The sequence below is a fragment of the Labeo rohita genome, chromosome 12, assembly GCF_022985175.1.
Source record: "Labeo rohita strain BAU-BD-2019 chromosome 12, IGBB_LRoh.1.0, whole genome shotgun sequence".
Lineage (NCBI taxonomy): Eukaryota > Metazoa > Chordata > Actinopteri > Cypriniformes > Cyprinidae > Labeo > Labeo rohita.
The window spans coordinates 11,411,891-11,439,870 of NC_066880.1; the positions used below are offsets into that span (position 1 = coordinate 11,411,891).

General features: G+C 36.0%; 1 protein-coding gene across 2 annotated transcripts in view; it reads right to left on the reverse strand.

Annotated features, from left to right (window-relative positions):
* Positions 1-24,685, reverse strand: part of afap1l2 (actin filament associated protein 1-like 2) — a 45,400-nt gene extending 20,715 nt beyond the window's left edge. For both annotated transcript variants that reach the window (XM_051124400.1, XM_051124399.1), the window contains exons 1-4: positions 24,502-24,685; positions 6,666-6,794; positions 2,549-2,620; positions 1,419-1,498 (exon numbers count right to left, since the gene is read on the reverse strand). In XM_051124400.1, the coding sequence (XP_050980357.1) occupies positions 1,419-1,498; positions 2,549-2,620; positions 6,666-6,794; positions 24,502-24,517 (297 nt within the window). In that variant the 5' untranslated portion in view covers positions 24,518-24,685. The remainder of the gene's footprint in view (positions 1-1,418; positions 1,499-2,548; positions 2,621-6,665; positions 6,795-24,501) is intronic.
* Positions 24,686-27,980: the final 3,295 nt, after the last annotated feature.

Consider the following 27,980-nt stretch of genomic DNA (forward strand, 5'->3'; position numbering starts at 1 on the left):
CAAAATATTTAATGCAAGCAAAATAAATACATATCTAGTTAAAAATAATGATAGCGTGATTTTCCAAACAGTGAAAAATAACATAATAATATAAAATATAATGATAATAACAATAAGTGTAATATTTTAAATTGCGAACTTTTACATAAAACAATAAAATTATGCAACATATATTTAACCTAAATATTTTAATACATGACAAAAGGCCACATCAGGACTTCCATGAACATTTTTAGTGACGATCCAAACAAATAATTGATTCTTGTATTACTGAATCACAGATTTATGAATCATTGAATTATGAATATTGAATCAACTGCAAAAGCACTGAAAGTGTGTTAAAATAATTGTGATTTTCACAATATAACAGCAAAATAATGGCAAATACAGTGTGACTATTCAATATATAATGTATCGCCCAACCCTAATAGCAGATTTGTGTCATACAAAGTTGGGGAAAGTTACTTTTAAAAGTAAAACATTAAAATATTGAGTTGATCCATAAAAAAGTAACTAATAGTGTTACTTAGTTACCTTTTATGGAATGTAATGCATTATGTTACTTGGGCTGGCCTTTCTTATGTGTTTTACATTATATATTTGTGACCCTGGACCACAAAACCAGTATAAATAAATATTCGCACAAAACCAGCGAATAAATAGGCTTTCCATCGATGTATTGTTTGTTATGATAGCACAATATTTGGCCGAGATACAACTATTTGAAATTCTGGAATCTGAGGGTGCAAAAAAATCTAAATATTAAGAAACTTATGTTTAAAGTCCAAATTAAGTTCTTGGCAAAGCATATTACCAATCAAAAAATAAGTTTTGATATATTCATGGTAGGAAATTTACAAAATATCTTTATGGAACATACGATTTTTGGCACAAAAGAAACATTTATAATTTTGACCCACACAATGTATTGTTGGCTATTGCTACAAATATACTTGCTCTACTTAAGACTAGTTTTGTGGTCCAGGGTCACTTTTATATAAAGTTAGATTTTTGGCAACTGTGAGGTTTAGGCAACCTTTTCACACCCTTCATTCTCACATTCAGGCTGAAGGAAGTGCCTCACCTCACCTCACCTCACACCCAATTTCTTTCAACATAGGGACAGGAGAGATGCAAGTAAATAAATAGGAAACAAAGTAACTTGTGCTACATATTTGAAAAATGTACTAAATTTCATTGTAAATTCAAAAGTAATGCATTACTATAGTACTTACTTGAAAAAAAAAGTAATCTGATTACATAACGTTATTATTATTATTATTTGTAATGCATTACCCACAACACTGCTGTCATACTAGCATCTCAAAACAAATTGAGTGTGAAATAAAATGTATATTGATTTTTATAATCATGTATCTTTGTCATTTTTCAATGACAAGTTGAAATGAGTCACTTACTGGTCTGGGAGGTGGAGGCTCTGGTGGGTTCTTGAAATTGATGTGTCTACCTGGTTCTCCATTGGCTTCTAGTCTGTAGTCTGAGGAGCACATTGATTTCACACAGAACAAAGATGGCTGTTAATAAATAGATTGAAGACTTTTAAATGGGTTCATCAAGTGCAGCAGTAAGAAGCATTAAAGAACTGTGCTTGGAAGCAACAAGTAAACATATTAATTCCGCTATTCATCTACCATAGTTTGCATATGATAGCGGCTCAGCTCTGGTAACACTGCATAGCCTGCGGCAGTCTCCTAGAGCTGATGGCCATATTCAGAGGCTTCCCATCAGACATTCCTTCGACTTCCTCTCCAAATGGTAACATCTGGGTTGCCGTAGGAACGCAAAGCGAATACCAAACCCGCACAGCAAGGACGAAGAGTCACCAAAGAGTCAAGACACCATGAAGTACTGCTTTTCACTAAAATTAAATTTTTCCACACCACTTACGTTTCTCTGTTGGTCTACGTGAGCTTTTGAATCTCATGGTGTGGCACACTGCAGTTTGATTTAATTATTGATTTATTAATACAAGGTTGGGGAAATTTTTATATAGGCAGGAAATGATGAAATCATTGTGCATGGCATAATAAAAAAAATCCTTTTGTGTGATACCAAACTTCAAATGGTTGCTTTTTGATAAGCTTTTTTAAAATCGTTTATTAACATGGTGCCGTTTGTGAATTTGATCAAAGAACGCCACCAGAGTTTAGTCATGCATGTATCTTTTTGGCGCAGATGACTAGCAATGTGAATGTTAAGTCTGGTTTTATTGTTACTCTCATTCTTCAGTGAAATCTAAACAAAGCAGCCTGGCCTCAGATGGGGGTCTGGCAGAGAGAGCAAGAGGAGGACAGGAGTTACTGAGAAACAGACAGGAAATGGTGAGGAGCGGGGGGGAGGGGGGGCTTAACACTTCAGCCATAACCCAGTCACCCCCCTAAACATGAAACACATTCACAGCAGAGCTGTCAAACAGCAAGATAAACCACCGTGATATGCGACACGCATCTTTGCAGGTCAGGGGCCATTTTCATCCTCACACCTGCAAAAGTTATTGTAAGTTAATTATAGTAGATCACAGACTCACCTCGGTCTGTTTTGTCTTGGTTTTGACATGTGACGATGACCTTGTTCATGTAGATGTATTCTTCATCTCCTCCTGCGAAATATACACCATTAAAGAGTTTTAAAAGTTGTTTACATTTAAATCTCGTTAAAAACTTTCTCACATGATGGCAAGCTTTTTGTGCTGAATTTTGTGCTACAGGAACAAAATAAGTATCTGGAAACTTAATTTACCAACCCAATCTCATGAGAATGCATTTTAAGCAATTTTATACACATTTGTATGATGTGATAAGTGTGGAAAAAAAAAAAAACTAATTTAAACAAATAAATAAATGAACATATACCCCACCCTTATGAAAATGTATGAATGAGATCATACAAATTCATACGAATTTACCACAAATTTGCCAAAAAGTACAAATTAAGAGTTCAGATGCCTTGGTCAAAAATGAGATAATGATACTGAATGAATCCTCTCAACATACAGTATACACCCATCAAATACTTTTACTTCAAACTCGCTAAATCCCAGCCTCAGCCCAATCAGAAGTGCTGGTACTTAGTTAGAAACCTATACATACACTGTAAAAAACAATTTGTTGAGTCAACTTAAAATAATTTGTAACCTGGCTGCCTTAAAATTTTTTAAGAGTTTATTCAGCTTGAAATGTTAAATTATACTAAGTGACAGCTTAGTTATTTGAGTTGAATCAACTCAAAATTTTAAGGCAGCTTACCCATCTGTTAAGTTTAGCAAACACAAATATCTAAGTTGTTACTTAGCACAACTTAACATTTCAAGTTGACTAAACTTATTTTAGTTGACTGAACTTAAAATGTTAAGGCAGCAGGGTTACAAATTATTTTAAGCTGACTCAACAAATTGTTTTTTTATTTTTTACAGTGTAGGAGCCTGATAAAAATTTTAAAGAAAACGTCAGATGCATCTGAACTCTCAAATAGTTATGAACTGTTAGGAGACTTTAAGTGACCATCATATGATGGCAAAGGTAACACGTTAAAAAAATCTAGGAAATAAGCAGGCACAATTAAACATCCAGCATCGACAAATATATATCCAACACAACAGAGACCTTTATATTAAAATCTCTAACAATCAGTGTTGCCAAATCTGCAGTTTTAAGGGTATTTACTTTAACATGAACATATAGCCCACACAAGTTAAACGCTTCAAGTAAAAAATGTTTGTTAGGTTTTAATTAATAAAACATAAACACTGTTTGAATTCAAGATACAAAGTATTTGGACATTTTACAGTTGGCTGAACATCAGTGGAACATGTTTACACAGTATTTAACTGCTAGGACACCTGTGTGAACTCGAGGAATTTATTTATTGCCTATTTATGAAATAAAATCACAATTTAAGTGTGGCCTAATTGTCCACATACTTTTAGGCCCACTGTGAACTTACTTGAGTAGAGATATTCTGCTCCACTCAAATAACCTCGCCTGAAACTTCTAGGACTTCTTTGATTTTTCCTCCCCCTCCTTCTCATATTTAATGCTTTTTCAGATTCTAAACCCTTTCATCCCTCACTCGTTTTTACTGAACATGTAATAGATTTCTGTTATAGAGAAGAACAGTGAGAGTTTTGTACTACACTTCTCTTGTGTAAGGGTCCAAAGGCATCTCCAGGGCCCCTCCTTCTGTACACATCAAAGACAGGCCAGTGGGATACATAGAGAGGTCATATTCTATCATAATAAAAGTGCTGATTTAGTCCTAGGCTGTAGGAGATGGTTTTACAGCGCTTGCTTGGCAACAGATAATATTTTAGGGTGTTTTTTGGATCTTCAGATGAAGTAAATTAAGTGTAAGCGACAAGATGTCAGCATGGCAGATACATGGTGCATGGCACAGGTAACACAACTCTGATGCATTTTTGCAGGGGAAATAAAACCCTGTGATGAAGCAAAAAAATGTTTCGATGGTACAGTGAAAACAGATTGGGATTTGGAGGATGGAAATGAAAGCTATTTATAAGCTGCTACTAAAAGGAAGTGAGTGTCCCTGGAGGATAAAAACAGCCTTGGAAAATGATACAGTTTGGAGCCAGGGGAGGAAGTGCACAAGCCCAAGACCAGAACATGAAAAACCTACAGCCATGCTTGTGTGAAGAAAGAAGCACATGCACGGACCAAAATTACGGGCTCCTTAATAAGACAGAACAGAGCAGATTCTCTAAACAACACAGAAGCTATAAATGCACACACAACTGTTGCTCCTCGTGAGGACAATTGTGCTGTGCAAGTGTCATGCTCAAATACATATACTGTATATAAAACTGCATTTGTTAGACCTTTTGCTACTTTTTATTTACACCAGTAGAGTGCTCCCACAAAAGCAGCACACAGCAATCTGTCATTATTTAAAAATCCACATTGTTTTATATGTATTTTGGACTAGGGAGGGGAACCATTATTTCAGTGACGTGAAATGGTTGCACTGGGTGAGCTACAGGCATTGCTATTTTTACCTCAACGCAACTCGGAAATGTAATTTTCAGCTGAAGAGTAATGAGACAAGCGAAGTAAGTCTTCACTGCTTTTCCTAGTGATAAGAAGAGGAGAAAAGAATGGGAAGATGCCTGTGGATGAATAACTTCCTAAAGACCTGAGTCTTTGATCTCTCCACTTTAGCCCTGATGCCTTTGAGGTTTTTAGTAGACCACAGCTACTGAAAGAGCTTATAAATGGCAGAGACAATAAACGCTAGATGCCATCCTGGTAGGATGTAACATGTTGACGCTTGTCTTGACGCCACAGCCAGAAGTTTCTCAGTGTGGATTTTGCTTGTTATCCGAGGACGTTCAGACTCCTTGTGGGAAAAAAAAATCGATGGTATTTGGTTTAAGCCTACGCTTATGTCCATTGCCACCTATAAGCTCTTTCAGTAGCTGTGGTCATCATATCGTATTTTATTTTTTGAGTTGTGTTGTGGTAAAAATAGCAACAGGCAGCACCACCGAGTGCATCCATTTCACGTCATCAAAATAATGTAAATTTTTCAGTAAGAGACATCATTTACATTATTTTAAGCCATACAAGTTTTAATACCCAGGGTTCACTTTAAAATGTAATAATATTTAAAAGTATTACTATTTTACTGTATTTCTAATCGCGGACTTTTTTTCAAAACCATTAAAATCTTGTACTGACCCAAACTATTGAAAAGTAGTAGGGCTGCCACTAACAATTATTTTGGTAATCGAGTAATCTGACGATTATTTAATTTTTTGTAGTACAATAGCCTTTAAAATGACTTAAAATACATATATAATAGCAATGAGGCAATAATAATTAGTTCAAATAAAGTATCAAAAGCAAGTAATCATATGGTTTTATTGCACAAAACTGTTAAAATACATAATGTATTATAAACAGTAGAGCTACCTTAATGTACATTACGCATTTTAACAAATGCCTGCAGAGGGAGCCAACGGCCTGATAATTGTTTTTTACACTTTACTGCGCAATGTAATCCATGTTTAATATTGACTCAACAACATTTCATTCTAATGTCCACACAATCTTTAATATTTGGCCATTTCTTTATGACAGAAATGCTACAGCCACTGTAATTTCTTGAATATTAGACATCAAAACGTGTGAGGAGAAATGTATTCTCCTGTGTTTGTGTAGGTTTATATATGATTGCAAATCTGAAAAATTAATGCACGTTGCGTTCCCAGATGAAAGTTATAATAAACCCAAACTCACAGCAATATGCAGAGATGGAGTTCGAGATGCTCCACACATGTAAACGATAACTGTGTGGAGCAGCATTCACCATCAACGGAGCCGCTCTGAGATGCATGTATGTAGCCCAAACGAATGTAAATAATTAAACCACATATATTAAACCTGCATTGCGTATGTGGAATGCGCCACTTCCTGTATTTTGCCGATGACTCGACATGGGCAAAATGCAGTCAAGGTTTTTTTAAAATTGAATACTTGAATAGAATCGAGGAATAATTGCAGCCCCAAAAGGTAGTCGTTTGTCCAGTCAACTCAAAAACATGGACCACCAATGCTTTGTAAATCACAGTTTGAGAAGCACTGGTGTAGAGTCAGATGGTTAGTTTAGACATTATGATGTTATTTATGTACCATTGGAAGACTTGTATGACTGCAGTAGCTCTGTCAAAAGGCCCTTCTGCACTGTGGCATTTCCACTCAGCTTCTCTCCATCCAGGATCTTCAGGAACCTCTGCAGCTGCTCCAACAGCTGCTCCAGCACTGCAAACACACAACAGACTATAGTTAGCGAACGTAATAAAGAAAAGCATCATGTCAGTGCAGTAGATCTCTTGCACTGTACTAATACTTCTCATGCTGATTACAAATTAGTCACAGTAAATAAATATAGCTTATACAGTCTTGATAAGATGAGGATTGTCTGCATTTTGGCAATGTAAGTGAATCATTCACAAAGTTAAAATTACTAATGTTTAATAGCACAGTGGTGAACCAATTGTGCCTGAAAAAGCTACAGGCTGCACTTGATCTCAAGAGTGAGACATATGCGACCCAGGACCACAAAACCAGTCATAAGGGTACATTTTTTTAAATTAAGATTTATACGTCATCTGAAAGCTGACTAAATAAGCTTTCCATTGATGGTTGGTTAGGACAGAACAACATTTGGCCGAGATACAACTATTTGAAAATCTGAAATTGAAATCACCTTTAAAATTGTCCAAATGAAGTTCTTAGCAATGCATATTACTAATCCAAAATTAAGTTTTGATATATTTATGGTAGGAAATTTACAAAATATCTTCATGGAACATGATCTTTACTTAATATTCTAATGATTTTTGCCATAAAAATTGATCATTTTGACCCATACAATGCACTGTTGGCTTTTGCTACAAATGTTACCCATGCTACTTATGATTGGTTTTGTGGTCCAGAGTCACATATGAGCTATATATAAGCAGGTTTCATACCAAAACCATTGTTTCCTAATTATGTAAAGCGCTCTGTTGGCTACTTTCAGAATGTCATGCTAATTAATGACAACATCTGTACTCTTTGGTCTTTTGTGTCTGTGTAAAAAGTCTGCAGCAGGTTGAGGTCAAGAATACGTCATGAGTTTTGGAGAAACCCAGTGTGGGGTGAATGGGGAGGCTTTGTCACAACCCACACACCCTCCAGGGGTCAGCAGGAAACTGGATGCCCCACTATGAAGGCCATACTTTGTTTGTGAATAACATTGCCTTACAACAGAACAGACCTTACTGGAACAGGAAAAAAAGGAAAAAAAAAAAAAAACTCAAAAAAGGAAACAAAACCAAAAGTATAGCTTATCACACATCATTTACATCTCAACAAAACTCCACATAAGGTTACAAATAAACTATCAAACTCCCTTTAGCCACATTGCATTCCATTTAGTCATATAAAAATGCTATTTGTCTTTATTTTGTGGTATAAATTACTAATGAGTGAATGTTGGTTGTTGGATAACTCAGTAACAGTCACTCTCCTGTTCATTTAAATATTTGGTCATCATACTTAAAATTTCAAACAATGAGTTGAGGATGAGAGATGAGACTTGTAGTGTCATTTTAGAGCAAGGCCATGGATTATACAATGTTTTATAAATAGTCATCAGCATCATACAAAAGGGAGAATTCTGGTCCCGGATGCTAACTGGTCATTCAACAGAGCATTTTAGGAAATACAAATAGCTATCTGAAACATTCGATCATCTAGCTATATATATATATATATATATATATATATATATATGATTGCACAGCATATGCAGAAGTTAATGATTAACCACTAGGCTAGGTATATTTACATCAGGGACTATTTTGCTGTGTCTATATGTGAGCCTGGAACACAAAACCAGTCTTATGTAGAACAGGTATATTTGTAGCAATAACCAAAAATACATTGTTTGGGTCAAAATGATACATTTTTCATTTATGGTAAAAATCATTAGGATATTAAGTAAAGATCATGTTCCACAAAGATATTTTCCGTACAGTAGTCAACATTTGAAGCAGATCAAAACCTCTCATTAAATTTGTCCTGACATCAAAAAGAATACCTGTACTTGTCTTAGGACAACTTTGATCCACTTCAAATGTTGACTACTGTATATTAAAACATTTTGATTAATAAGATGCACTGCTAAGAACTTCTTTTTGGATATATTTAAAGGCGATTTTCTAAATATTTTGATTTTTTTTGCACCCTCAGATTCCAGATTTTCAAATAGTTGTATTTTGGCCATATACTGTCCTATCCTAACAACACCATACATCAATGGGAAGCTTATTTATTAAGCTTTCAGATGATGTATAAATCTCAATTAAAAAAAAACGACCCTCAAATGGCATTATTGGCGTTATATATCATTCAATGCTTTGCTGTACAGGAAATATACTTTTAAATACAACGTACTGGGAAATAAACGGCGTCCGGGACTTTGCTGTCAAAACCCTTCAGTTGTGACAATGTTTATGATGCAATCTCGTACTTTACTGGTTACATATAAACTTCTCTAGTTTTAAATCTAGTGCAATGACCTATAAAACTACTCAACCCATGTTGATGTTTCTTTTTTAGCCTGTATAATAGGGATGTTTACATTTCTCTTTCTGTGGAACTGTAGTGTTCAGCCCAGCCTTTAGGAAAGGCCAGGCCCAATTCAGTAAGGTGATGCAACACTAGGTAATATCTGTCTTTCTCTAGAAGCAGTGTTTCTACTCAGATAATCTGCTATTCAGGCAATGGAGGAAAAAGAAGATGTGTCATCAAATAATTAAAGTAACACTGGATTACTCATTGTCATGACTAATGCACACAATGAGATTTCTCTAGTATGAACCATAAGCTGACTGACATTCATTAATGGAGAGTTGACTTAAAATTTCAAGCAGTGACACTAGTTTCATAACAGAGTGAAATGTTTTTATGCATCTAAACATCTAATAACATTTTTTGATTATTTTATAACATTTTATGACTTTAATTATAGGACTAATAGGAGTATAAGAATATTTAAATTTAATTTGTCACATTACAAAAACTGCAAAACAGCAACTGAATAAAATTGAGAAAAAAAAACAATCCTGAAACAGTCCTGTCACATATACCGCTGTAGAAGGAAATACATTTTTAATTTTCCTTTGCACTCATAGTGTGAAGCCAACACTATCTATCAAAATAAGTGTCATACACGCTGATGCTACTGCTGCTGCAATGATGATTAAACTGTCTATTATTATAAATTATATTTTAATACCTGCCTATTATTACTAAGTCACTGGTAAGAGTAACATCTCTACAATTACTGTGAGAGTAAGACAAGTTATGCATTTAACACAATAGGAAGTCATAGCTTAGGAAGGCAGGATTTAATCGAACATTCCTGGTCGCCTCCTCAGAGACAGATAACATCTATCCATCACTGCATGCATAAATAACTCCTGAGAAAAACTCCTGTATGAAAGATAAAATCCCTACCAAGGCCTAAAACAAACAAACAAACAAGTTCACTGGACATAACATTGTGTGTTTAGTATTACAATGCACTCAATGTATTCAATATATGCTGATCTTTACAGGTATTTTTTTATCATGTTAGTGGCATTTCAAGTTTGATCCAAAGTTGTAAAGTATAACACGTATACATTTGATGTAATCAGCAAATACTTTCAAAACAGCTCGTGGCTTTCCTTAGCACCAACATCATGTTCACACGAATTCACAAGTTTCTTTGGTTTCTCACCCACACACAACAGCCTAAAACATGTTTTGCAAATGTGCATACCACAAATCTTTTTCTCCTAGATTTTTTTCTTTATTGATTTCCAAAAAAATAAAAAATAAAAAAATTGATGAAGCAACTGTAAAAGTAAAGTTTTATATCTGCAGGACAAAAAAGATTGAAACCTTAAAGAATGAAGGTATATTAAAGAATGTTTAAACTTTTTGTCCATACAATGAAAGACAAATGGAGTTTTAAAACACAGAACACCACTGGCTTGAGTTTGGAGCAACGTGTGGATGAGTAAATGATGACAGAATTGAAATTTTCTGGTCAATTTCCCCCTTTAAATGGACAGTTTATCCAAAAAATGAAAATTACCCCATGATTTACTTAGCCTCAAGCCAGCCTTGGTGTATAACACTGTCTTCTTTCAGACAAATACAATCTAAATTGTATTCAAAAATGTCCTGGCTCTTCCAAGCTTTATAATGGCAGTGAATGGGTGGTGATATTCAATAGTCCAATAAAGTGCATCCATCCATCATAAAAAGTACTCCACACGGCACCTTGGGGTTAATAAAGGCCTCCTGAAGTGATTCAATGCATTTTTGTAAGAAAAATATCCATATTTAAAACTGTATAAACTCTAATCTCTACCTTACGCTAACTGTCGTACTCATGTTCATGAGAAAGTGGCGTTCTAGGATACAGATATTGGATATTTGTCTTACACAAAAGCATCGATTTGCTTCAGAAGGCCTTTATTAGCCCTACGAAGCTATGTGGAGTACTTTTTATGATGGATGAATGCACTTTATTGGACTTCAAAATCATAACACCCATTCACTGCCATTATAAAGCTTGGAAGAGCCAGGACATTTTTAAATACATTTCCTGTATTTGTCTGAAAGAAGAAAGCCATATACACCTTGAATGGCTTGAGGGTGAGTAAATCATAGGGTAATTTTCATTTTTAGGTGAACTATTCCTTTCATAATGTTATGTATTCCCTTGCCATGATGCTCAGCTGAGCTTTTGTCCAAACATTTTCTCTGCCGTGTGTTTTTAGAGATTGACTTCGATGCCCTTCGCTAGAAGATCATGGGAATGTAGAGTCAGCTGACTCTTAGTCCAATGAGGACCGAGTTTCCACTGGCTACAATTTGGCCCTGAGCCCATTAAACACTGCAAACGGTGAGAATGAGAAAGTTACATCCCTGTAAACACTAGAACCACTCACACTTCCTCAGAGTAACGAAACCTGGGTTTGACAGTGACATGTTAAACTGTTCCACACGACAGTCACTAACTAAAAGGGCAGAGCATTACAAAATACAAAAATGATCAACAACTTCACTTTGATTGAAGGAAGTATGAGGACAAAGAAAGATCTCAGTGCTGATGGTACCTGTCTGGCTAACACCACAGCAGAGAAGGGATTTCTTTTGATGTAAAAAAACCCACTTCCTTCTTCCAGGACAAACAATGACTGCAAATAAAGGTGTTTGATTGTGTTTTGTAAACCCTATACTATTTCTGGACTTCTAGATCACAGCTAGACAAAGAAATTCTTTTTTTGTGGTTGATACGGAGAGCAAGTGTTTGGTGGAATGAGGAAGACTTTAATAAAACCAACTGATATTGCGCACATTGTCACTGTGCTTGTTTGTCTTCCTCTTTTTGAATGCCTTTTGAACTGATTTTAGACACATGCTCATGCTAAATTGTAAGGTTAAGCGCTGCTCTTCCCAGAAACAAAGCCACAGAGCATTTGCTGTATCAGAACTGGGATAATAAACACAAGTTTAAATCGAGTGGACGAGGAGCATTTTGATGCTGCTCTGGCTTGTGTTAGAATTCTAAGTGGTTTGATTTTTAAAGACAATTCCTGTCTGACACTTAAAATACAGCCTGGCTCCAGCTGTGGCTCATATACTTAGCTCAGCTCAAGGCAACGTGTCATAGCACATCATTTATTTGATTCCAGAGTCAAACCCTCAATCTCTAAAATGACGGGCTGTCGGCCATGTGGGAGGGCGATCACCACAGTGGTGGCATGTTTTTTGGTGTTTGCTGTTGCATAGCATTCTCTATTCTTGTTTAAAGGGAACAGATGACACTAACCATCCTGAGACCACAGAAAAGCAGTACAGAACCACCAATATGTTGTATACTTCTTGAAAGAACACGCTAACTGTCACTTTGGTCAATATGCATACTGCATACACAAGTCAAAGACGGATCTGTACTATATAGTGGTCTGGGATTGTAAAGGGGTTATCGGATGCACATTTTCCACAAGTTGATATGATTCTTTAGGGTCTTAATGAGAAATCCATAACATACTTTGCTTCAAATTTCTCAGTGGTAGTTTAAAAAACACCCTTTTTACCTGGTCAAAATCAGCCCTTTTTAGAGTGAGCCATTCTGTTGCATGTTCCTTTAAATGCTAATGAGCTCTGCTCACCCCGCCCCTCTCTTCTGTGGGGTGACGAGCCGTAATGTTTACTTTACTCACATTTAGCCACATTTAGTCGCGAAACTTGCTAACTAGCACATTATTAAGAAAGGCGATTTGCAAAGATGCATAAAAACCCCGTATACTCACTTCTGCTGTAGGTGAAGCTGGATCACAAATGATTTGCGTGACTTAAGTAGATCGCCGGGCGCATTTCCTTCAAAAAATAAAGTTAATCCTCTGCGTCTTCAGCGGCTCAGAGCGTCAGGAGTAAATGATGACTGCTATGTTCATTACTACATTCAACAACAGAACACCTCAGTCACTCAATTGGAGACATTCCTGTCTTCCCCTGAGCTGGAGTCGACACAATGGCGGTCGGACTGTTCTCAGCTCACTCAGCTCATTTAGGGCGGGTCTAAGGTAAGACTGTCATTTTTGTATATAAATAGCAGGGTGTGGACACATCCACCCTACAATACAAAAACCTAAACAGTCTCAATTTTCAAGCCGTTTTGATTTTCTGAGCAGTATGATGTCATACTGCTTAGGCCCCACCCACAACTGCTAATGGACTGTCCCATATTAGCATATTTCTGCTCCCAGCCAGTTGTACGCTGTCCGTTATTTTCTCCACGCTTGACAACAATGTCTCGTAAGCAATGCAGGTGTTTTGTATTTGAATGTAAAAGTGTTAATTTTCTCCGAGCCACTGAAAAAGTAGTGGATTAGTTTTGTTTCTGATGGTAATGCGCCACCAAATACACAAAAATCAGAAGAGAGGGGTGGAGTGAGCAGAGCTCATTAGCATTTAAAGGGACATGCGCCAAAACGGGTCACTGTGAACAGAGCTGTTTTTGACGAGGTAAAAAGAGTGTTTGCCCATTGAGGAGTTGTGCCCGATGTCCCCTTTTATAATTGCTGCTACAGCTCTTGCTAAAGAAACAATCACTGTCTCTCTATGATTAAAATACAATATTTTTAAAGCATATGTTCATTTACAAACTTTGCTATTCTAAAAAGATCATATAATTCATTTTTTATTATTTATTTTCCCCCTGAGGTCTATTTATAAACGTTAAGTCGTAATTTATTTTTTCATGTCCATTTTCCATCCTCCCTGACCTTTTGAAAAGGCTTTTTTTCTGCTAATATAACCATAACACTCTGCAAATGCTCATTTTTGCACGTGAAACAAGAAACTACACTGTGCTGCTCCCAAAACTCACTGTACTGCGGTTTTGCTGTGATGACTGATATACCTGTCATCATTCAAAAACATTACACTGTGACAGTTCTCAGACTTCACATTTCTAATTCTCCAGTTTCTGATCAACCAAGTGTTATTTGATTACTCTGAACCTAAATCTACTTTAAATCTATTACATCTGTTTCCTACATGATACAAACATTTTACGCACTCAGCATTAACAGCACAGACAACACTGTGAACTCTTGTTAATTGCCAGTAAAAATACAAGCTAAAGAATACTTATCTAAACTTGCTACATAATCAGAAATGCCTCCACACACAAACATACGATCCTTTAACTGCCACCAGAAATAAAGAGGTAATTATTCACTGGTTTCATAATGTTTAATGAGACAGCATAATAGTCTGGCTTCTTTTCCTCTCAATCCTAACACAACCACAAAGAATCTTTACTTAAACAAATATATATGAGCACACCCAAATGCCATTACTCAGTAAAATTGCATCAATTACGTGTAATTCTGTACTACATAAATTTAAACATACTGTGTCATGTTCCAGCGTAATGCTGCACACACCCATGCACTTCAAACATTCATCTATTAGCCGACAACAAGTTAAAATGTTACTACATACGGTCTAATACTGTAAATGTCTCAACCGAGGAATGCTGCATTATGGTCCGGCCCGCTGGCTCCACTTTAGACCTTTTAGTTTATTTAGATTGAGCAATCAGGAGCACTGGCAACAGAAAATCAGATTGCTCAGAAAAACTGGAATACAAATTCCATTTCCTACAATTACTCCTTATCACACAGAGCCAAAATGTTTTCTTTTGTCTGGACCATTTGCAGCTTCAGAGCGAGAACGAGTTATGGATGAGGTCTGTAGGGATCCACAGCAAAATACATCACTATAGTATTATAATGCACAAAGAAGAGCAGCGTCTTTAAGTTGCTCGCCAAAATATACAAAAGTACACACAACCTTTTTAACTTTTAACTAGATAGACAGACTGCTAACATAGGTAATCATGTTTCTGAGATTGTATTAAATACTAAAGCATCATTTAGCCACACTGAATTGACTCAGGCTACTAGTCTTTTTGATGAGGACATGGACGACAGCATAGATCATATGAACCGGATGATTTATGTGTCTGGTCTGTGATCGAAAGCTTCTAATACACACTGAACATGACTCACTGAATCTTTCCAGAAAAAACAGCAGTGAAAACTCCTAGCTATATAAAAACATCTATGCACCACATCAATTCTTCTGAGAAACCCAGAAACACCTTTGAACATGACTAAACTGCCCTCGGCATTGAATCTTATCTCATGGAGGTGAAATCAGCAATCTACAGACATTTGCAGTGTCATCTAACGCCTACACACTTAGTATACCACAAAAAAACAACAACAACAAAAAAACGCATGCACGCCATTGCTGTTTATGTTAAAAAACTATTAAAAACCACTTTCTTTACTGAAAATAAATTAAATAATAACTAAATTAAATAAAAAGAAATAAAAGTAAAATAAAAACGAAATTAAATGTAAAAAAAAAATAATAATAATAAAATAAAATAAAAAAATAATAAGAAATAAAATAAAATAAAATAAGAAATGTTGCCTTGGCAAATGATCAGGTATAGTGGTCAGTTTCAGTTTCTCTACTGGACAGTGAACAAGTTGTTGGGTTTTCTGGAATTTTAAAGACCAGTGGACATAATTCAGTAACATTGTAGAGAAATTTGGTCTTGTCAATTTGTAAACAATCTGTATATCCAAGTAAATTTGACTGGAATTAATAGGAATATTGTACTGAAAAGGAGTCAGGTTGTTGTTGGGACGGACTGAAAAGTAAGAGGGATTTGTTTCATCCGCCAAATCGGGAGGTTGTTTCTGAGGTGGGGGAAGTTAGTACATTCTGATAAAAGATCAAAAAGACAAAGATTTTGGACAAAATAAGTGCATTTCACATAAGAACTAAGAAACAAATAGTACTTCATGTTGACTTTAACAATCTGTTATTGCATTTTAGTTACAAATAAAAAAGAAACAACAGCATAAAACAACTTTTCTCACCCAGTCGCTCGCATTTGTCTTTCTAAATGTCTACAGGCACAAAAGACACTGATTTAAACTCACAAACCCTCCCCTAGTCTGCTGCTTTCTCACACATATTTCTGCTGAGCTGCTTATGGGTTTTGGCTGTGATTGTAGTTGGACTTAGAAATATATCCCTTGACTATGGTTTATTTGTTTACACTGTTTCCTCTTCAACACAGGCATGCATTCGCTAGCGGCATCCCTTCAGATTTAGATATACAGTATCTTCTCTTTGATTGACATTTGCTGCACAGATGATAATAATGAATAACTGCTTTGGAGCGCCAGTGACAGTTTCGCATACAGCGTTATTTAATTTTAAATGGGACTGAGTTCATCTGTGTCTCCACAGCAGGCTGCAGGAATTACTCACTTTGACACAAAGAGTAAAATATAAGAATGTATACTACAAAATACAGCTATTATAAGGAGTGCTTCTTATGCAACTTTCTTATCAAAGTTTATGTGCTTACGTTTCTTTAATATTTACACAGGAACACTCATATTGTGAAAAACGTCTGTATGGCAAATGTTTTGTAAAATGTCAAAGATTAACTTCATTTACATGCATGAATGTTGACCAAGTTTTGACGTTGTCAGGAAAATGGTTTAGCAACAAATCCAGTGATAACCTATTGGTTTTATTGCAGTTTTATCTGGAATGACTCACTTTAAAGATCCCCCGAAATGATTTAACAAACACAGTTTTCCTTTCAGTGTTGAAATGTTTCCAATTGAAACAAGACATTATGATGGGACGCTCTGTAAGGCTTTTGTTTTTTTAAAAAAAAAAAACAGTTAACATCATAGCACAGCATAAGCATGATTTGCTACTTGCTCTTGGCAAATATTGGTATACGCCCCTGTGTACAAAATGAGTCATTAATATTTTTGGTCCATTTTCCTGGAAGAAAACACTTTTAGCTTTAATTGCTAATAGTGTATTATGACAACTTTCAGAAGTACACTCACACTTACACAACTTTTTTAAAGTTTGAGGTCTATAAGACACTACTTTTTTGATTCTCACAGACTTCAATCAGAAATCTCACTTATCATGTCTTCTCTTTTAAATTAAAAAAAATAAAATGAAAAAAAGTATTATAGTATTAAAGTATAAAGTATTACAAAGTATACAACACATTTACTATAGTAAAACCATGGTTCATTTTCTTAAGGGATCTGTATTTGTGTATACTTTATTTCTTTTTTTTTGTTTTGTTTTTATAACTCTACTACCTTATTTGTTTTATGTTTTCTACAGTTTAAACTGCTCCGAATTCCTGATCTGAAACAAATGATTCTCCATACACGCTCTGAAGTCCTGAACTGAATCAAATGATTTGCAAACTCACATCAAAGTCCCGATCTGAATCAAATGATTCACTGTATGCAATTTGAAGTCCCAATCTAAGTTAAATGATTCGCGAACCTGCTCCAAAGTCCCGATCTGAATCAAATGATTCGCGATACGCGATTTAAAGTCCCAATCTAAGTCATTTAACTTTTGATTCAGATCGGGACTTCGATGTGGGTTTGCAAATCATTTGATTCAGTTCAGTACTTCAGAGCGCGTATGGAGAATCATTTGTTTCAGATCAGGACTTCGAAGCAGTTTAAACTGTATAAAACATAAAACAATTAAGTTAAATGATTCACGAACCCGCTCTGAAGTCCCGATCTGAATCAAATGATTTGCAATACGTGATCTGAAGTACCAATCTAAGTTAAATAATTTGTGAACCCGTTCCGAAGTCCCGATCTGAATCAAATGCTTTGCGATACGCAATTTAAAGTCCCAATCTAAGTTAAATGATTCACGAACCCGCTCCGAAGTCCCGATCTGAATCAAATTATTTGCTATACGCGATTTGAAGTCCCAATCTAAGTTAAATGATTCGTGAACCCGTTTCAAAGTCACGATCTGAATCAAAAGATTTGCGATACGCAATTTATAGTCCCAATCTAAGTTAAATGATTCGCGAACCCGCTCCGAAGTCCCGATCTGAATCAAATGAATCACGATACGCGATTTGAAGTCCCAATCTAATTTAAATGATTCATGAACCTGCTCTGAAGTCCCGGTCTGAATCAAATGAATCGCGATACGCGATTTGAAGTCCCAATCTAAGTTAAATGATTTGCGAACCCACTCCAAAGTCCCGATCTGAATCAAATGATTTGTGATACATGATTTGAAGTTCTAATCTAAGTTAAATGATTCGCGAACCCACTCCAGATCATGATCTGAATCAAATGATTCACGATACGCAAATTGAAGTCCCAATCTAAGTTAAATGATTCGCAAAGACCAAAGTTCCGAAGTCCCGATCTAAAACACATGATTTGCGATACGTGATCTGTTTGGAGCGCTTCAAAACAGTGAATCATTTTGCGATGTATTGGTTACACTGATTCAGAGTTTTGAAAAGCTCAGTTTTAACCATTACTACATGCTTTTTAAAATCATTACAAGCAATGTCGAAATTCAAAAATGACCGGCTCTTTTAATTTAATCTTAATTTAAAATTCAGCTTTGCCATAAATAAATAAATAAATAAATAAATAACATTTTAAAATGTTTAAATAGAGAGCACTCATTCTAAACGGCAATATTACTGTTTTTATTGTAATCCTGATTAAACAAAGGCAGTTTTAGTGATCATAAGAGACTGCTTTTGAACGTTAGTGAAGATGACCTCAGACCTAATAAACATTGACTAGAAGCTACAAAACTATTTTTTAATGGGCACGTTCCATAAACTCATTTTATTATGTAAGTTTGTTTATCATCCTGTCAAGAACTAAGGAACAATGTGGACAACAATGCCAACGGAAGATGGACAAAACCTTAAACATTAACCTTAATCAAGCATAGGTTACATAAACATTGCATTCATTTTAATTTCATTTTAATATACGCAGTGTTAATTTGTAGCAGTTATACATGACATCTTAATGGCTTTACGCAATACTGCAAAACAGGTGACGTTTCATTTTCCACTGGCGAAATTCTCCCAGGCCAGCCGTTGATTGGCTCACCTCTGTTTTACTCGGCAACGCTGCCTCTGACCTCATTGTTTCGTAGAGGATAAATGAGTGATGACAAGCCTGATTGAAGGGACTCAGTTCACACTGTTCAACCTTTATCTTCTCCTGGCCACTGAAAGGACATTAACATGGGTCAAATCTAGGGGACCAAATGCAAACCATTTTCTTGCCATGACACTGTCACGAGAGGGGAATATTTGAACGGCAATACAAAAACAAAAGTGACACTAACTTGGAAAATGGACTTATAGTTGAAATTATACAAAGATAAGACTTCAAACGCACAGCTCAGCCAGCAGCCGTTGGCGTCTACTCTGTCTCGATATGACTGACTTCTGACGAAAGATTATGCAAGTTATACCATTATATATTTAGTTGGCTGAACGTACATTCGCTCAGTCCCAAGATTGTGTACTGCAATAGTCATAACAAGATGTCAGGGGCTAAACGAAACAATAACAACAACAAATGGGTCTTTTGACTTTATCAAAAGTCTCAAAGGCTTTGAGCAAGAGAGGATCTGAAACTGCACTGACTCACAATTACAACCAGCTCAACTGCATTATTTAGCCAGCTCAGACTTGACAACAGCACGCCAGGCCATACTCTTAACCGTGGACAAATCCGAACTGACACTCCTGCTAAGAGATAAGCATGGAGTTATCAAGCCATCTCGAAATCACAACCTCCACGCCTGAATTAACCACCCTTAAACACAGATATTGTGATAGCATTGTTTCGCAGATTACACTCAAACACTGCCAACTTGAGAGGCCAGTTTACAAGTCAGAGCACAGTTACCATTCAGGGGAAACTTGGATTTTTCGTTTACTCTGTCCTCTGCAAGTCTGATTAAAAAAAGTAGAGCAGTGACCGCCCACTCTTTCAGCAGTGTTGGTTCCCGGAAGTATTTTTACCATTTGTTTCTCCATTGGGGTTTCAAAAAATTCCTCAATAAAGACTTCTAAGCTTTAAACCAAACCAACCAGCTCCAAGACGAATCACAACAATGCAAAAACTAAATAAATACAATACACCACTGATCAAAAGTTTTAGATCTGTAAGATCTTTTGAAAGTAGTCTCTTCTGCTCAGCAAGGCTGCATTTACTGATCAAAAATACAGCAAAAACTGTAATATTGTGAAATATGTTTACAATTGAAAAAAAAATGTTTGCTAACTTTCAGCAGCAATTACTTCTGGATGGACGATTGGAAAAAAATATAATAAAGGTAGGTTATATGAATTAATACATTTTTTTAGTTAATTAACAAAACAAAAGAAAAAACAGTGCAAAAAGCAGCTAGTAAGCAGTTTTGGTGCATTTTGTGCTGCGCGAAAGGAAACCAAGACTGCTAAAAGTGGCATCCTATTTTTCTTTATTTTACAAAAGCACAAATATTTGTTTTTATTGTGAATGTACACAAATAAAAACTTTTCTTCTTCTTATCTGAATACTGTTAAACTGAAATGATCTGTTGTGGCGCGAGCTAAATAGCCTAGCCTAGCTGTATGTTAATGTTTGTTAACATTTCGCTACAGCATTAGTCCTATTTCTGAATGTAATAAAATGCGACTTATAGGCCTACATGATTATCTTTTTTCTCTTAAAAATGCAATTATATTTTATTTTAACCAAATATTTAAAATTCTTTCTGCCGGTTAACGGTTAACCGGTTAAAATGAGCATCCCTAATAGACGGAGATTATAAATGTAGTCTGAAACCCTCCGCCTCCCCAGCTCCACCTGTATAAATCTGCTACGGGTTATTTTATATGATATTTGTGCAGCAGCAGGATGTCTAAATACTCACATCACTGTTTTGGCATATGTATTAGCAGTAACATTGTCATATCCATGCTTAAATATTCCAAGAGTTGTCATGATAGAACAGCATCTATCTGAAATAAAGGACTTCAGAGGTAACATTACACACTTAAATTGATCAAAAGTGACAGTACAGTAAAGACATTTATAACGTTACAAAAGCTTTCTCATTTATATATATGATTGGCTGTCTGAAATTGGGGACTGACTCAATTACAGCATGGGAGTGGACAGTCTTTTGGCATGCTGCCTGTTCTTTTCCCTGGTAACAGCAAACACTACCTCTAAAGAGCTGACTGATTCAAGACATACAAAAGCATATATCATTGCTTAAAAACCTCAGAACTCACTGTAGGTCTGCCCTGACAGGTTTACTTTTATTAAAACAAATTTCTTCACAGAGAAAATAAATGAGATTTATCCTTCCGGAACCCGACTCTATTCCAGGCCGACCCTGGGAAAAGTGCTGAGTCCTGGCTCTTTTTCTCCGTATTTTAGTTCCACTGTGCTCTTTTCGTTTACTAATAAGCGTGCTGCTTCCCTGTTGACTCTCTTCAGAAGTGAGCGTAATGAGGGCATGAACTCAAGGACCCATTTTGAAAAAGTGCTGATCTCTCTTTCTGGGACGCCTTTGGAGCTGCTTCCAGCACGCAGGCTGTCTTTATTAAGATGCACGAGACGTCCCTGTGTCTCCAGCAACATTCTGGAACGCTGACACGCTCTGAGCGCTGGCCCTGGCGGCGAAGCCCGTGGGTGGGTCCGGAAACATGCTGGTATCATGCCGGACCTCAAGGGTGAGATCTGGTTCCACAGGCTCCCTTTGAAGAGAGAAATCAAGGCGGGAAAGGAGGAAACCGGAGGGATAAGAAAGGAACACTCCTAATAGGGTATATTTGGGCACCTAGTTCACCTTTTCATCTCATTATTGAAATTCTAGACTCTCTCACCTGTTTATCTTTTATCTTTAACACACCCTACTATTGCATCATATAAGTAAAGAGGGAACAAGAGTTTAAACTAAGCCTCTTAGTTTAGATTCACAGGCTCAGATGTCCACACAAAAGCATTTTCATGCAAAAGGGACACCAAATGTGCCAAAATCAACAGTTGTGTGAGGCTCAAAGCACTGTATTATCCAAAACCACAACCCAAAGCTATATCCTGAACTCCAAACATGCACGTTCATGTATCTACACAGTACTGTGAACCAGTGAGTTCTCATCATGTAAATAGCATTACAGAGCTTGTTTCTACTGTTATGCTACACACAAACAAAGCATCATATGACGTTGGAAAATATGTCACCCACTCAGTGTTTTATCATGGAAGAAATTATGCGATACTCCCCAAAATGCCATCTCCCTCCTCCCACTATCCTTTTTTCCTCCCTCTATCTTCCTTCCCTCCCTATACGTCTTATCTCACAAAAACAAAATTCACAAAGAGTCTTTAAGAGGCATGGCCTCATAGACAGCTAACCACAACAACTGCAGGCCTGTTCCTGACAGCGTTTACCAGCACAGTGCTGTCATTAAAACATCTGAGTGTGCACAAGAGTCTCACCACATTTAATCAAGTCACATGTGCTTGCAAATTAAAGAAATAGTTCATCCTGTCACCATTTACTCACACCAGAATGTTGATCCTGTTACAATGCAAATGAATCTGGGCTGTCAAGAACTGCCAAACTTGAATATGCACGTATTTATATGGCAATCTTGAGATTTTAAAGCTACAGCACAAGGTGATATTTTCAATAAATAAAAATATACATTTTGGTTTCCAAAGAGGAATATAGATTTAAGGCCCATTCACACCAAAGACGATAATTATATAACATATTAATAATCGTTTATAAGGAAGTTCACAACACAACTATAACAATAACAACAGACAGGAACAGTATCATTAGATCTCCAGCTGATTTCCAGCTTATGAACAATAAAAACATTAACCGCCAATCATAGTCCACTTGACTAAAGAGCACAGGCAACAAATAATAAACATAATTATTGTTGTTAGTGTGATCTGGTCTTAATTTTACAAGAATATGGAAGTTCACACCATAGCTACTGTATAACGACAACAGCACAGAGGAACAATATTGTTGGAATCACTTTCAGAACATTTTTTTTCCAGCTGATGAACAATATAAACATTGACAGCCAATGAGAATCCACCTGACTTTAAAGCACTTGATTGTTTAAAGCAGCAGATGACATGCACTGTTTTCATAAACTGTGGATACTAGTATGGTATACTAATATAGTTATCGTTATAGTTATTGTATAAGTGTATATAGTCATGTTGAACAGTTTTATGATGCTTTTTTGTCATTTTTGGAACTTGACAGTGCCTGATCACCATTTGCTTTCATTATTTGGAAAAGCACAGCATGCACATCCTGTCAGTCATCTCCTTTTGTGTTCCACAGAAAAACAAACAAACAACAAAATCAAGATGTAACTTTCACTTTGGGTAAACTATCCCTTTAAGACAAATAACTGTAAAACAAGCATTACAGCACACTTATGATGCTACTACACAACTACTACACAACGATTTCAACTACACATACTAGAATTTATAAGTATGCTGAATACTGAAGGATCAAAAAGTGATATTTCTCATTCATGGATCTACTGTATCAATTCAATTAGGGTTAGGGTTCCACAGACTGGAATGGTGAAGTGACATATTCAGTCAAAAATTAGCACAGACTGTCATGCAAATACCAAGAACTGCTGAGATAATAGCGCTTTGAGTTAAACCAAAACCTGACCAAATGGTCTACTTCACTAACTGAAGTCTGCACAGCACAGGAAGTGGAATTATGAAGTGAAAACCTTCTCTGTTGTGGTACAGAGGTTTTTATTGTTCAAACACCACTTTCCACAGTGTCCATACACTGTGGTCTATTGCTGCTAATACATTTGACATGTCAGTCTTATAGCTACTACATTATAGATTATCATTAGTGCCTGACATTAATCATGTTCAAGCTAGGATTGCTGAACTTTCAGAAACTTTTCTAGAGAGAAACATCGGTTTGCACAAAAGCTGCTGTTCCTCCCACAGAGAAGAGTCTTATCTCAGTTTAGTCATGAAATATTAGGGTTCTGCATTCCTATGCATACAAAAAAGCTTAAACCACAGGAATCCAAAGAATTCTGGAAGAACAATTGTTGCTACTGCACAGAATCTCTTGTGAGCGTCTCTAATAAAGCCTTGTTTATTTATGCATTCAGAACTCGTATACTAATCCCAAGGAAGAATGCGAAACCCACAGAGATGGAGAAAATCAATGAACGAGCGCAATGAAAAGTCAACTTTCCCTGGAAACTCAATTTCCTCCTGTTGCATCCCTCTGGAGAGCGATCCCGCAGTTTCCCACGATCCGTTATCCCAAATATTGAGGATTGGAAAACATCGCAAAGGTTTTAAAGTTGTTTACAGCGTACTGTGTGTGTAAGCGAATATGTCCTCTGACATGACACCATGCAAACAGACTCCAAGCGATAAACTTCACATAATCATTCCACTTAGCTTACCTTTGTGCTTATCCATTCCTCACACGCGAAGAAGACTTCCCCGACTGTCTGCTGTTTTTATATAAAGCAGATCAGTCCAGACTGGTCTGTGTCAGGTTTACTTGGACAGTCCCGATTCCTCAAGCTGATTCTGATGTGATGTGATGAGATGTGATGTTATCCTCTCCTCTTCTACAGCTGTTTCAGATGCGCCCCGCACTGTTGCGCGACTGCCGCGCCTCCTCTGGCGCACGTCATTGCTCACACAACTTTAATTTGCACTTTAGTTAATACGTAAACACTGTAATACTTAGCAGTTTGAATACTAAGCATATTTAACTAAATGTCAGTGCGCATACAGTACATTCAAAGTATATGCAGGAACGTATTTTTAAGTAATAAGCAGTAATGTTGTAGAACCCCATGGGTGTGTTTCAAAACCCAAGGAGGCTAGACTCGCTGTCAACTCCCTACATAGGCAGCTACTTTCTAAGAGCCATTTACACAGAATGCCTTTTTTATTCCACTGTGCTGCTTTTTAATTGTTTTCTGTGTAAACATGCGCCAGACCAACGTATTTCACTGTTAGGTTCGCGTCCTTTGCAGGGTCTGGCACATATTGAGTAGTTAATGTTTTCAGTTCACAACCATTTTAAAAGTAAAAACACATTCAACGACCCATATGCTGTGTCCTAAGTGACTAATTTAACGCTCCATCGTCGAAAAGCTCGTTGAAGACGCTACTAATGATTTGACGTTAGCATACTGCTAAGCTAAGGATAAACACGGTAAGACTAATAAAACAACCAAATTGTTTAGGGCGTCCAATGCATAAATAACATAACATATTCTGGATTACTACTACAAAATAACTGGAAAAGTAAAAACAATTGAATTGTTTCTTGAGCAGTTGTTTTAATCTCACAGTTGATGATTTTTTATAGAGAGTTTGCACTCCTCACGATTTGGTCAGTTACCCGGATGCGCGGCCATACTGGAGATACACGAATGTAAACAACAACATGGATTGCAAGGTAAATGTACTTTTTCTGCTAATTTATACTGTCTAAACCATGGGACAAAATGTGTGGAAGCTGCTAAATCATACAGAGAATGATTTAGTAAGCAGGAAAGGGTGCAATATTTTGATAGATAAGTTAATAGGTGGTAAAGATACGTACAGGCAGTATTAATTAAGATTTTTAGGCTAATATTTCACCCACCTGACTGGAAATGATAAGAACAAACACAAATGTTGTCAAGATTATTTACCTGGAAATCATTTAGTTTGGCCAACCACAAACGCTGTTTGTTCCTTAGACAGTTTTTTTGCACTCTTCTCCTTGATTTGTTATAACTTTTGGCAGTCTGTAGTACTCTAAATATTTTTCCTGGTCCAACCGATTAGTACAGGCCAGAACATGACAACAATTGACCATTTTCAGCAGCAATAATCAGCCAAATATGCAAGTTTTATTTACTTCAGTGGCATTGCTTATGGTCAGTGCCACCAATATGGCTGACTAATGACGGACCAGCAATCGTTTGGTTACTACATTCTACAAAATATCTTATTTTATTCACGTTTAGCACAACTTGATGGTGTTAAATAATGACGTCATTTTCATTTTTCATCTCTTTAACTTAAGTACATCTGTCTGTGAGGCGTGAACCCTTTGAGTACACAGAATATAACTAAACAGGTTTAGGGGACCAGTTGGTCTGGACAGGTTAGGGGTCCACCACAGTATCTGCATGAACCTGACAAGAATATTTACAACCCAACTAAACTTGTTTGCTGTAGATAAGGACCGTTACATCAGGAACATCATCATATCTTTATGTCAATTGGTCAGCGAGTGTGAGAACCCTTTCCTGTCTGTGAACTGGGTGAATGGGAGTCACATGCTCTGAGAAGCTGACCCCTCCACCAAACCCCAAGGGGTTGGAAAAACTTTCCATCTCTACACTTCCCTGTCAAGGCCTTTTCTATGAACTAAGGGATTAGATGCATATAAATCACAGTTTGTAATATGCTGTGTTTGTTTTCTCAGCAGGCAAGTAGGTCAGTGGTAGAACTGAATTCCCTTTTAACATAATATGGCAATGTATATGTGACCCTGGACCGCAAAACCAGTCGTAAGTAGCATGGGTATATTTGTAGCAATAGCCAAAAATACATTGTATGGGTCAAAATTATTGATTTTTCTTTTATGACAAAAATCATTAGGATATTAAGTAAAGATCATGTTCCATGAAGAAATTTAGTAAATCTCCTACCATAAATAAATCAAAACTTAATTTTTGATTAGTAATATGCATTGCTAAGAACTTAATTTGGTCAACTTTATAGGCGGTTTTCTCAATATTTAGATTTTTTTGCACCCTCAAATTTGAGATTTTCAAATAGTTGTATCCTATCCTAATAAACCATACATCAACGGAAAGCTTATTTATTTTGCTTTCAGATGATGTGACCCTTATGACTGGTTTTGTGGTCTAGGGTCACATATACAGCATGTTGATTTCCCATATGCGAATAAATATTTATATACACCATGTTTAGAAATTTGGGTTCGGTCATTTTTTTAATGAACACTTTTATTCAGCTATGATGCACTAAATTGATCAAATATACCAGTCAAAAAGTTTTTGAAGAGTTTTTGATTTTTTAAATGTTTTTAAAGAAGTCTCTCCAAGCCTGCATTTATTTGATCCAAAGTACAGCAAAAACAGTAAAAATTTGAAATATTTTTACCATTTAACTAACTGCTTTCTATTTGAATATATTTTAAAATGTAATTTATTCTTGTGATTTCAAAGCTGAATTTTGAGCATCATTACACCAGTCACACGATCCTTTAGAAATCATTCTAATATTCAGACTTGCTGCTCAAAAACCTTTATTATTATATTATTATGTTGAAAAGAGCTGAGTATAATTTTTTCAGGTTTCTTTGATGAATAGAAAGTTCATAAGAACAGCATTTATCTGAAATAGAAATCGTTTGTAACATTAAATGTCTTTATCATCACTTTTGGTCAATTAAAAGCATCCTTGCAAAATAACATTATTAATTTCTATAATAATATATATATAGTTTTTTGAATGATATAGTGTATAATGTTACAAAAGCCTTTTATTTCAGATAAATGCTGATCTCTGGATCTTTCTGTTTTGAATATTGATAATAATAATAATAATAAAATGTTTCTTGAACAGCAAATCAGCATATTAGAATGATTTCTGAAGGATCATGTGACACTGAAGACTGGAGTAATGAGCTTTGATGACAAGAATACATTACATTTTAAAATATATTAAAATAGTAAAAATATTTCACAATATTACAGCTTTTGCTGTATTTTGGATCAAATAAATGCAGGTTTGGCAAGCAGAAGAGACTTTTTTAAAAACATTAAAATCTTACTGTTCAAAAACTTTTGACTGGTAGTGTGTGTATATTTTTATTTTTTATATATTTTCCCTATAATTTGAC